At 40.3% G+C, this 12,002-nt stretch overlaps 1 protein-coding gene across 1 annotated transcript in view; it reads left to right on the forward strand.

Annotated features, from left to right (window-relative positions):
- Nucleotides 1-12,002, forward strand: part of LOC121008813 (dynein heavy chain 11, axonemal-like) — a 489,011-nt gene that overhangs the window by 58,478 nt on the left and 418,531 nt on the right. The window contains exons 12-15 of the mRNA XM_040441508.1: nt 1,497-1,689; nt 4,253-4,354; nt 5,807-6,190; nt 10,536-10,868. Of these exons, the coding sequence (XP_040297442.1) occupies nt 1,497-1,689; nt 4,253-4,354; nt 5,807-6,190; nt 10,536-10,868 (1,012 nt within the window). The remainder of the gene's footprint in view (nt 1-1,496; nt 1,690-4,252; nt 4,355-5,806; nt 6,191-10,535; nt 10,869-12,002) is intronic.

The following is a 12,002-nucleotide window of genomic DNA, read 5'->3' on the forward strand; positions in this document are numbered from 1 at the left end:
TCAGGCTTTTTATTTTAATAAGCATAGAAGGAACTGATGCCCGGGCATGAACAGATCCTCATGAGTCTTTCTCTGTCTTCAAAGAACCTGTTTTTATTGGCATAACTTTTCAACGGCATAACTATAGTGTGTGTGGAGGTTGCGTTCTACACCTAGGCTACTGTACCACACAAGGAAATTACAAATGTTTATGACTGTGACATTACTGTGAGCATTATTCTTTTATTATTGTGGTGCTTTAGCATTCTGTAGGTGTTACACCACTGTAATGTGAATTCAAAAGATTTGAGAATGAATAAGCTTACACAGGCTAAGTGAATAAATATATGTACTAAGTGTGATTAAATATAAGATAACACAGACTAATCACATACAAAATAAAAAGTAAATAAACATCACTAGCCTAAATATGCAATATGGGGTAGGGCTCCAGTTGGCTATGCTATAGCACATGGCTGTCTACCACGTTATAACACATGACCAACACCCCAGGGTATAGAAATCAATATTTATATTCTACTTAGGATGAAGTTCCAAGTGGAGTCCCACCTAATTGTCGGTGCAGACCACAGTTATTCCCTTCAGCCACAGTTCACCACATGCACAGCAGATAGAGGGACTTTTGTATTTTTCAGTATATTCTAATGCTGGATATTGAATTGTTTTTACACTTTAATATTTTAACCCTTTTTAATTTATATTTGTATTGATCAATAAATGTATATATGAATGGTATAAATTAGACATCTCTGGGTTACTCCAAATTAAGTGTGCCTGTCTATATTTAGAATTTTATGACATCACTGTGTGCACAAGCCTTTCCTATGACTTCACAGTGTTTATTATGCATATGTTTAGATCCATCTCACTATGACTATTATTTCTGTGTTTTTACTTCACTTTGATCATTATCCCTGTGCAGAGTTATCACTCTGTACTATAACATCACTGTATTTATTACCGTGTGCTATAACATCACTGTATTTATTACCGTGTGCTATAACATCACTGTATTTATTACCGTGTGCTATAACATCACTGTATTTATTACCCTTTGCAGTGACATCCTAGTTTATTTCTATATAGCAGTACCAAATAATTTTATATTTCTGAAAAGAATGGGTTTTTCTCATATAATGGCAATATAGAACTGTACAGGACTCTACAATGTGCCTATATGTGCACTATAGAGGACTCTGCAAAATATAATGTGTTTCTATATACACTATACAGGGCTGTACAGAATGAAATCATGTATTTCTTTATACACTATACAGGGCTGTACAGAATGTAATAATGTGTTTCTATATACACTATACAGGTCTCTACAGAATGTAATAATGTATTTCTATATACACTATACAGGTCTCTACAGAATGTAATAATGTATTTCTATATACACTATACAGGGCTGTACAGAATGTAATAATGTGTTTCTGTGTGCACTATACCCAGCTCTACAAAATATAATAATGAATTTTACATGCACTATACAGGTCTTTGCAAAATGATGAAGCAACAAGAATTTTTGAAAAATATGATAGATTCATGGAGCTTTTAGATGCTCATGATCAGCAGACATTCAACAACTGGTCCGAAAATCTGTGTGACATCTGTGAATCACATTTGGGTCAACCCATACTAACGTGTGGCGAATATGGACTGTATGAAACTAATTTCAACCCAATGGTATTGTCCTTACTTGACATTTTCATGTTATACTTGAGTGTAATTTCAGCTAGTATAAAACTTGCCATTCTTTATAGGAATAATTGGTCACATATTGGTTGGGTTTGATATTTTCATTTGGGTGATAAAATACATCCTTTACTATGGATTTTGTAGCCTTTGAGTAGTGTACATGGTTCTCCACTCAAGTATGGCAGAAGGATGTAATCAGATTTAACTAGAACAATGGCTTTACTGATCACATGCGAGGCACATAATGGTCACAAAAACCCTTCTTTGAGAGCACAGGTTGGGAAATACCTAAGCTCAAGGATGTGGGGGCTAGCAAGTGCAGGTGAGCTGCTTCTCTCTGCTGTGGATGTTACTGCTGCTTTGACTGTTTCTCTCCACTTGCCTGCAATCTACCACACAAGTTTGTCTGGCTTTCTCATTAGGCCTCATGCACACGACCGTTGTGTGCATCCGCGGCCGTTGTTCTGTTTTCCGTTTTTTTTTTGCGGACCCATTGACTTTCAATAGGTCCGTGGAAAAATCTGAAAATGCACCGTTTTGCAGCCGCATCCGTGATCCGTGTTTCCTGTCCGTCAAAAAAATAGGACAGGTCCTATTTTTTTGACGGACAGGAAACACGGATCACGGATGCGGCTGCAAAACGGTGCATTTTCAGATTTTTCCACGGACCCATTGAAAGTCAATGGGTCCGCAAAAAAAAACAACGGTTCACGGACCCATTCAAGTCAATGGGTCAGTGAAAAAACACGGATGCACACAAGATTGGCATCCGCGGTCCGTGGCCGTAGGCTCTTTTCACACAGACGGATCCGCAGATCCGTCTGCATAAAAGCTTTTTCAGAGCTGAGTTTTCACTTCGTGAAAACTCAGATCCGACACCTGAGGGGTTAATTGTGCGTATCATAGCCCCCTGTAAGAGATCGGGTGCTGCCAGGCAGCAGGGGGCAGTCATGTACACAGAAGAGAAGCCGGGCTGCGCGATCAAGGGGATTAAGGTGAGTTAAATTCTATTATTATTTTTTTAACCCCTCCAGCCCTATTGTACCATGTATTCTGTATTAAGAATGCTATTATTTTCCCTTATAACCATGTTATAAGGGAAAATAATAATGATCGGGTCCCCATCCCGATTGTCTCCTAGCAACCGTGAGTGAAAATCACACCGCATCCGCACTTGCTTAAGGATGCTTGCGATTTTCACCCAGTCCCATTCACTTCTATGGGGCCTGCGTTGCGTGAAAAACGCACAAAATAGAGCTTGCTGCGATTTTCACGCAACGCACAAGTGATGTGTGAAAATCACCGCTCATGTGAACAGCCCCATAGAAATGAATGGGTCCGGATTCAGTGCGGGTGCAATGCGTTCACCTCACGCATTGCACCCGCGCGGAAATCTCGCCCGTGTGAAAGGGGCCTTAAAGGGGTATCCTGCGATTAGTGAAAATTACACATATAGTACATGAATATATCTTTCTATCAAAGATAGAACCAGCCATGTACTAACAGGGATCCAGAGTCCTTCCCATTCATTTTTTCACTTTCTCTGCTAGATTTTCTTCAGACTGACAGCTGAGGAGGTGTGTCCTTTCTCAGGTTGTGTGTGCTTTCTGCTGCAGCTCTCTCCCTGTAAGGCCTCATGCACACGGCCGTTGTTTTGGTCTGTATTCACTTCAATTGGGCCGCAAAAGATGCGGACAGCACTCCGTGTGCTGTCCGCATCCGTTGCTCCGTTCTGTGGTCCGCAAAAAAATATATAACCTGTCCTATTCTTGCCCGCGTTTTGTGGGCAAGAATAGGCAGTTATATTAATGGCTGTCCGTGCCGTTCCGCAAATTGAGGAACGCACACGGACGCCATCCGTGTTTTGCGGATCTGCGGTTTCCGGACCGCAAAACACACAACGGCCGTGTGCATGAGGCCTAATTGTTACAGCCTCTAACAGTAACAGCTTAGTTGGTGGATGTTCACATTATTATACATATTAAACACCAGGGGGCGCCATTATGAAGTAATGAGAACATCTCACAAAGAAGCATTTTTGTAACAGAAAATAGATTGCTGAATATTTAAAGTCTGTCACCTGTTTTTCACCAATATAACTAAGAGCACTGCCCCATAGAATATTGCAGACACATTCCAAGCGTACCTTTGTGCACTTTGTGTCTGTATTCCATGTCCAAGAAAAGCGCTGTTATTCTGCTGGAAAACAGCTCCCAAGTGCCCAGCTCTGCTGCTGCAAGTGCCCAAAGCAAACCAGACTGAAGAGGGGAGGGCTGTTTAGTTGCTCATATCTTGGGATTGGTAGCCACTAGAAATATGAACCTTTCAAACGATACCAGAATCATTCCATTATATCCACTATATCAGAAGATATAGCCATTAGAAATCGAGTCAGGAGTGAAAGCTGTTTTTACTTTCACTTTCAGCTGTGCACTTGGGAGCTGTTTTCCATCTTCTGTGGGGCAGTGCTCTAGTTATATTGGTGAAAATTAGGTGACAGACTCCCTTCAACATTTAATGGTGGCACAACCCCTTTTTTTTTCATGTTTAGCTAGCAGCTGTCCTCCGAGAAGTGAAATATCTCCAGTTGAAAGTATCAAACATCCCAGAGATGGTCAAAGATTTGCACTCGAAAAGGAAGGAACTCCAAAAGGTACCTTGATAACATACCTCCCAACACTTCTGTTTTTCGCAGGACACAAAGAGGTAGGGCTTGTGTGTATTAGCAGAAGGGGTGGAGCTTAAAATGACCACAATTTGGGATTAAAATTTTGAGAGGTATGTTATAACGGTGTAGCAAATCTATCTTCTTTCCCAGAATACTGCAAGAACCATTTTCAGAACCCTCCAAGTTTCGACTGCAATTTGTGAGCATATAAATATATGTGTGTGTGTATAAATATATATATATATATATATCAAACATATGTATATATTTATCACAATATTGAATAGGTTATATTACACTTAATTGGAAGAGCAATGTGGATAATTAAATTATTATTTCAAAGAAATTCACATGCCTAATAGCTGCCAGGCTCGGACTGGCCCACAGGGCTACAGGGAAATCCCCCGGTGGGCCCCTAGTCTCTCACCCCCTGCACATAACACATTTACTGCACTACATACATATATTCAGTGTACAGCACCTCAACCAGCCTATGTTCATATAAAAAACTTGTTTATTTATTTATTATATTTGAATGTATCCATTCGGCGGGCCCCCAAAATAAATTTCTCTGGTGGGCCCTAGGTACCCCAGTCCGACACTGATAGCAGCACATGTTTCTCTAAACAATGCTGCCAGTTACTCCTTTGGAAGTTTACACCATGATATTTTTCTTACATTACTGTAAAGTTTTAAAAACTATTTAATAAAAATAAAAACACATTCCACATTTCTCATTTAAAAAAAGGAAAAAAATATCTAAAAGTCACATGTGCACGTCTCCACTGTAAAAATTTGCCATCCATCAGAAAGATACAAAAGTTACAGGTGTAACATGGCAATACAAGGGTATGTTTTTTTAAATAGTAAAACATATCAAAAATTATACCGCCATAGTGATACTGACCCATAAAACATGTTAATATGTCATTTTTATCACATCATAAAAACAAAGCTGGAATAGTGTTTTTTTTCTCCATTTCACCCTATAAATATTTTTTTACTGTTTCTCAATGCACTATGTAAACCACTAATTGATTTAGTTAGAAAAAAAAAGTACAACTCGCCCTGCGAAATACAAGCCCTATATGGGCTTGTTGACTAAAAGATTAAAAGTTATGACTTATTTTTACTTAGTCTTTAAAGGGGTTTTCTGAGAGTTTTTTGACTGATAACCTATCTTGTGTGGCTGAGCTGTGATGCCAAGCACAGCCAGTGTACAATGTATGGCACTGTGCTTGGTAAGCTGCAAGAAGGCCGCGGCACTACTGCGAGCAACAGCTAATTGGCGAGGGTCCTGGATGTCGAACCTCCACCGATCAGTTACTGGTGACCTAGTCAGAGGATAGGTCACCAGTAAAAACTCTCAGAAAAGTTTTGGGTTTTATTATAATTTTCTAACGATACATTGCCTTTAACTTTTGGCTTTTTTAACAGTACACCGGAAACCTGGACCTCATTTCCTACTGGTTCAATAGAATTCAACAGACAATCTTACCTGTGGAAAGGGAACTTGTACATGATGAGCTCAAGCAGATTTATGAGAAGCTAGAGCCAGCACTTACCCTTCTAACATGGTCTTCTTCAAATTTGGATGATTACATAGAAGAGGCCAGAGAACTTGTGTATAATTTGGACTGCCGGATCATAAGGGCTAAGCAGAACGTAGAAATGATGCAGAATTTAATGAATAAACTGAGGGAAAATTATTTAATTGCCAATAAAAATGGGCAGGGCAATTTCAGTCTACCCCTATGGCCAGTGGGCAAATACTACATTATTGCTGAGGACATAGGGCAGAAGATTCAAGGACTTCTGATGGTATGATATTTAGCTTACCGTACTTAGAAATCATAGAAAATATTATTATTTTCCTATTATATATGTATGTACAGTGCTAACACATAATGTATCACCATGCCCCCATTATAATTGCAGGCCCTGCTCCCAGTGGGGTTACAACTTCATTTTCCCAAATACATGCGTAAGGTCAATTTTGATGCCAGTTGACTTGTCATTACATTTCTGAAATGTAGTGAAGTGAATGAGTAGGGTCGGACTGGCCCACCAGAGGATCCTCTGGTGGGCCAGTTTAACCCTGCCCATGAAATCTGATTTCCTGGCATTCCAGAAATGTAATGGCAAGTAAGTTGGCTTTGAAATTGGACTGTATGTATGTAAGGTTTGTGCAGGGGTTTTATATTGGCGTCCTATCTTCAGGATAGACCATTAATATCTTAATGTTGGGGGGTCCAACACCCGGCACCCCCTCCAATCAGCTGTTTGATGAGGAGGCTGCACTGTATGTCAGAACTATTTCCTCTTCAGTACACTGCCCGTCTCCATGTGAGCACCATCTCCTCTTCAAATACCTGATCGGCAGGGATGCTGGGAGCTGTATCCCTGCTCATCTGATATTGATGAAGTAACGGCCAAAGGGTGAGAGAGGCGCTAATAGGGTAAGTAAATCGAGGTACAACAGCTTCCTTCAAAGAGCTGGTGGATACGATAGACTCACCTGTTTTGGTTGCACCGGAGTTGAGTGCAAACGTATTGCAGGTGGGCTGTAAGGTATAAAAGTCGCAGGTCGGTGCTGCCAGATGCGTCAGGAGACCCCTTGGGGCAAAGGCCAGGTCGCCACTCCGGTATATATATAGGAAAACGTATCTCAGCTTGTCACTAAGAAGTGATCTAGCTGATAGACGATCATAAGGCGCAATTACCACAACCCGGTACAGGATACATCAAAATGTATTATGAGACAACGCGTTTCGGGGTCTAGACGGCCCCTTTATCAAGTCTACAAGGAACATAGATAATAGAAAGAGTACAATAAAAAATGGATATATATGTACGTTTAAAAATTGTATATGGAATATGGTATAGATAAATATCTACATATATATGTACGTTTAAGAATCATATATGGAATTTAATATATAATTAAATATTTGCATGGATGAATAAATATTGATAAAATAGGCGAAGAAAAACAAAACAAAAACAAAAAAAAACCTCCATTGTGTGGGCGAGTACATGAATAATTATAAGAACATATGTATAAGAGAAGACAGCTGTAAGTATCTCACTGTATACATCCATAGATAAATAAGTAAATTATAATTAAAATACATAAAGAAAAAATAATAACATTTTTCAAATACTCAGTTGGGTGACTAGATACCCCATTAGTGTTGATTAATCAGTGAATACAAAAATATTGTATATATATAATTAACTGACGTTAACTATTGGTAAGACTGGCGTATGTTGACACACATTGGCAGGAAATATTTACGTCTTTTTTTATTAAAAAAATGTATATACCTGTGTCACCCTAATTTTATGTGCAGCTGGGTGTATACTGCCTGGTTTCTTCTAAAAATGGCGCATGTCCATACCTGTGCGGTCATGTGAAAACAAGAGGGGGGGGGGGGGTTCTTTTAAAAACAATGGCTGGAAGGATCAACATGTGAATATATACGTTTTTACATTTTTATTCTTGACCTTTTTTCTTTTCTCTTTTCTCTCCTCTCCCTTTTCCCCCTCCTCCCCTTTCTCTCTCTCTCCTTTTTCCCCCCCCCATCGTCTCCTCTCTCTTTTTCCTCCGTTTGCTCCTCTCCTTTCTTCTCATATCCATCTCCTCTCTCTCTCACATATATATAGATATGATTATAAATATAAGCATAATTATAAATATTTTCCCCCTTATATTTCCCTCCATTTTCCTTTCATATATGTCTATGCCTAATGGAGGTTTTTTTTTGTTTTGTTTTTTTTTCCCTTCGCCTATTTTATCGATATTTATTCATCCATCAATATTTAATTATATATTAAATTCCACATATGATTCTTAAACGTACAGTACAGACCAAAAGTTTGGACACACCTTCTCATTAAAAGAGTTTTCTTTATTTTCATGACTATGAAGGCATCAAAACTATGAATTAACACGTGGAATTATATACATAACAAACAAGTGTGAAACAACTGAAAATATGTCATATTCTAGGTTCTTCAAAGTAGCCACCTTTTGCTTTGATTACTGCTTTGCACACTCTTGGCATTCTCTTGATGAGCTTCAAGAGGTAGTCCCCTGAAATGGTCTTCCAACAGTCTTGAAGGAATTCCCAGAGATGCTTAGCGCTTGCCTTTTGCCTTCACTCTGCGGTCCAGCTCACTCCAAACCATCTCGATTGGGTTCAGGTCCGGTGACTGTGGAGGCCAGGTCATCTGGCGCAGCACCCCATCACTCTCCTTCATGGTCAAATAGCCCTTACTTTCAAAGTTTTCCCAATTTTTCGGCTGACTGACTGTCCTTCATTTCTTAAAGTAATGATGGCCACTCGTTTTTCTTTACTTAGCTGCTTTTTTCTTGCCATAATACAAATTCTAACAGTCTATTCAGTAGGACTATCAGCTGTGTATCCACCTGACTTCTCCTCAACGCAACTGATGGTCCCAACCCCATTTATAAGGCAAGAAATCCCACTTATTAAACCTGACAGGGCACACCTGTGAAGTGAAAACCATTTCAGGGGAGTACCTCTTGAAGCTCATCAAGAGAATGCCAAGAGTGTGCAAAGCAGTAATCAAAGCAAAAGGTGGCTACTTTGAAGAACCCTGAATATGACATATTGTCACGAGGGTGTCAAGAGCCACGCCTGACTCCGTTATACCCGGGGTCAGGAAGTCGCAGCGGGTGGCTGCGCGCTCTATGTAGAAAGATAGTGCTGTTTCTTAATGGTAGCTTTCTGGGTTTGCCTTGCAACCCTTTTTGGCTCACTCAGGGATCCGTAGCTCCTTCTCCTCAGCTGTTTCTTGTCCAGCACTCCCAACCTCCTTATATTCCCCTCTCCCACTTCTCTGGTTGCCAGATATAGAGCTTCCTGCCTGGACTTCTATACTGACCCACTGGAGCTGTGTAGCTGTGTTCCCTGGTTGTTGTTCCAGAACGTTACCCTCCGGATCCCTGTTGGGCCTTTGTTGTCTGCTGTGGTCGCCCACCTGGGATTATATGTTTTGTCTGTGTTGTCTGTCCTCTCCTTGGTGTTTTCCTCTTAGTGTCAGTGGTGCGGACTAGTGATCCCACCGCCCCGTTCACTACATAGGGCTCATCTTAGGGAAAGCCAGGGTTTAGGCACGTGATCGGCGTACGGGTGAGGAACCCGTCTAGGGACGTCAGGGCAGTCAGGTGCCAGCCGCAAGGTGAGTCAGGGGTCACCACCTTTCCCTCTCCCTTGGACAGGGCCTTCCCATTTCCCTCCCTTTGCGTGACGCCGGTCATTACACATATTTTCAGTTGTTTCACACTTGTTTGTTATGTATATAATTACACATGTGTTAATTCATAGTTTTGATGCCTTCAGTGTCAATCTACAATTTTCATAGTCATGAAAATAAAGAAAACTCTTTGAATGAGAAGGTATGTCCAAACTTTTGGTCTGTACTGTACATATATATGTAGATATTTATCTATACCATATTCCATATACAACTTTTAAACGTACATATATATCCATTTTTTATTGTACTCTTTCTATTATCTATGTTCCTTGTAGACTTGATAAAGGGGCCGTCTAGACCCCGAAACGCGTTGTCTCATAATACATTTTGATGTATCCTTTACCGGGTTGTGGTAATTGCGCCTTATGATCGTCTATCAGCTGGATCACTTCTTAGTGACAAGCTGAGATACGTTTTCCTACAGTACATCTGATATTGATGACCTATCCTGAGGGTAGGTCATCAATATAAAACCCCTGCACAACCCCTTTAAGTTGTGACCAGGCACTGACACAAAAATTGTCCTAAAAGTCCAGGGGAAGACAACCTCATTTGGAGGCCAATCACTTGCCACTAGGATTGATTTCCTATGTGTTGAGCCACAAAGAACTTATTAGACCTAATAATGATATTTCTTGCCTGTGTTCTGAATGGTGGCCCTCAGAATCATTCCCTACTAGGCCAGGGAACCTCAGTGTCATAAGAAGAGTGCATCCAATCTGTAATCTGTGTGTAATCTAGATGAGGGTATAGCTTTATATGATGATTTTAGATGCACTATAGGCATGTAACCACACTAATGTTCAGTATACAGTATATAAGCACAGGCTGCTTGTGATTTGGTTGGCCCGTCTACTTGATCCGTGCATTACTTTTGCAGAGCAATCAGCAGTTGTTTCGAGCAGATGTGCACTCTGATAAATGGAAGGCATACACCGAGTACATAGACCACATGATTTTGGAAGGACTGCGCCAGGCAGTAAAGTGTTCACTCCAGGACTTGACCGATAACACTGAACCATCATTTAAAAATCGACCTTTGTTTAAAGTGGAACTTTTCCTTAATGGTGGTGAGATTAACTTTTCTCCTTCCTTGGACCATGAGGTCAATGGCAATTTTTACAGCATCATAGAAGGTTTACTTATGAACACTTTTCGAATTGCGTCTTTCATACCTCGTGTTGCTGTGCATCTTGGGAAACCCACTTTTCAGGTATTTATGGCACTATAGGTAGTTAGTACATACCTTGTAAATAAGGTTATTTTACAACCCATTAGGTTAAAATATGTATTTCTGTCTAATGCTCATTATTTTTTATTTAATAGGGTTGTTTGTTTTAGAAGCCCCTATGTCAACAACACTATTCAGACATTGACATGTTCTGGGCCCTTATCTATTGGGCCTGGGCTACTCTGAGACTTTTTGTGTCAAAACTGATTGATTTTAATTGTCAGTTGACAGCTGCAGTCCACAAGATAACATGTACTCATTGGGGCAGATTTACTATTGCCAGTGTTTCAGCTGTTGCCTAGTGGTGGAGGGGCATGGCTTAAGAGGCACCAAAATTCTGGTGCAGTGTTCTGGCACAATGTACGTCACTTAATAGGTGATATAATCTTTGACTGGACAGTCTAAAGGTTTGACAGATATATCATCAGCCACTGTGAATAATCTTGTGCATCTTTAGACTGTTTAGTCTGAAGGTGTCCATACACTTTCAATAGCTATCAGACGAACTCTCCTATGGCTGACAGCTATAATTTACCACCATCTCCTGACTCCCTGTTGGGGGACTGTTAGGACCTCCACATACACATCAGATTGTCAGTTGGTTTGACTGACAGTATGTACATTCATGTGACTTATTGAGGACCTGTAATCTCTCCTGACATGTCTGTTTTGGCAACTATTTGTATCTTCCTTGTAATAATTCTGTAGCATCTATTCCTATGACTCCTAAGAATCTATTTCCATGTTGTATCGTTCAAATATTATTCATTCTAGAAGTTATGAATGAATTACTAGCAGTTTGCAAAGAATCGTCCATCTGGGTGTTTCCAGTTGGGGGGGGGGGGGGGGTGGTATACCTGCACAGTATGACAATGATTGGATAGTGTCAGACTGTGCAGAGGCACAGCCCCAACTGGTAACACCCAGATGGATCATCCCTTGCAAACTGCTAGAAATTCATTCATTACTTCTAGATAAATAAATAGTAAATCACAGAATCATAAGAATGGATAATCCAAATATGTTATTACTCAGGTGTGATGTGCCGCCCCCCAGGGCCCTATTGCAACCCAGCTTTTTAGTGGAATGCTGAGTGGTGTAGTGCGGCCTGTATGT

Source organism: Bufo bufo, chromosome 7, assembly GCF_905171765.1.
Source record: "Bufo bufo chromosome 7, aBufBuf1.1, whole genome shotgun sequence".
NCBI lineage: Eukaryota > Metazoa > Chordata > Amphibia > Anura > Bufonidae > Bufo > Bufo bufo.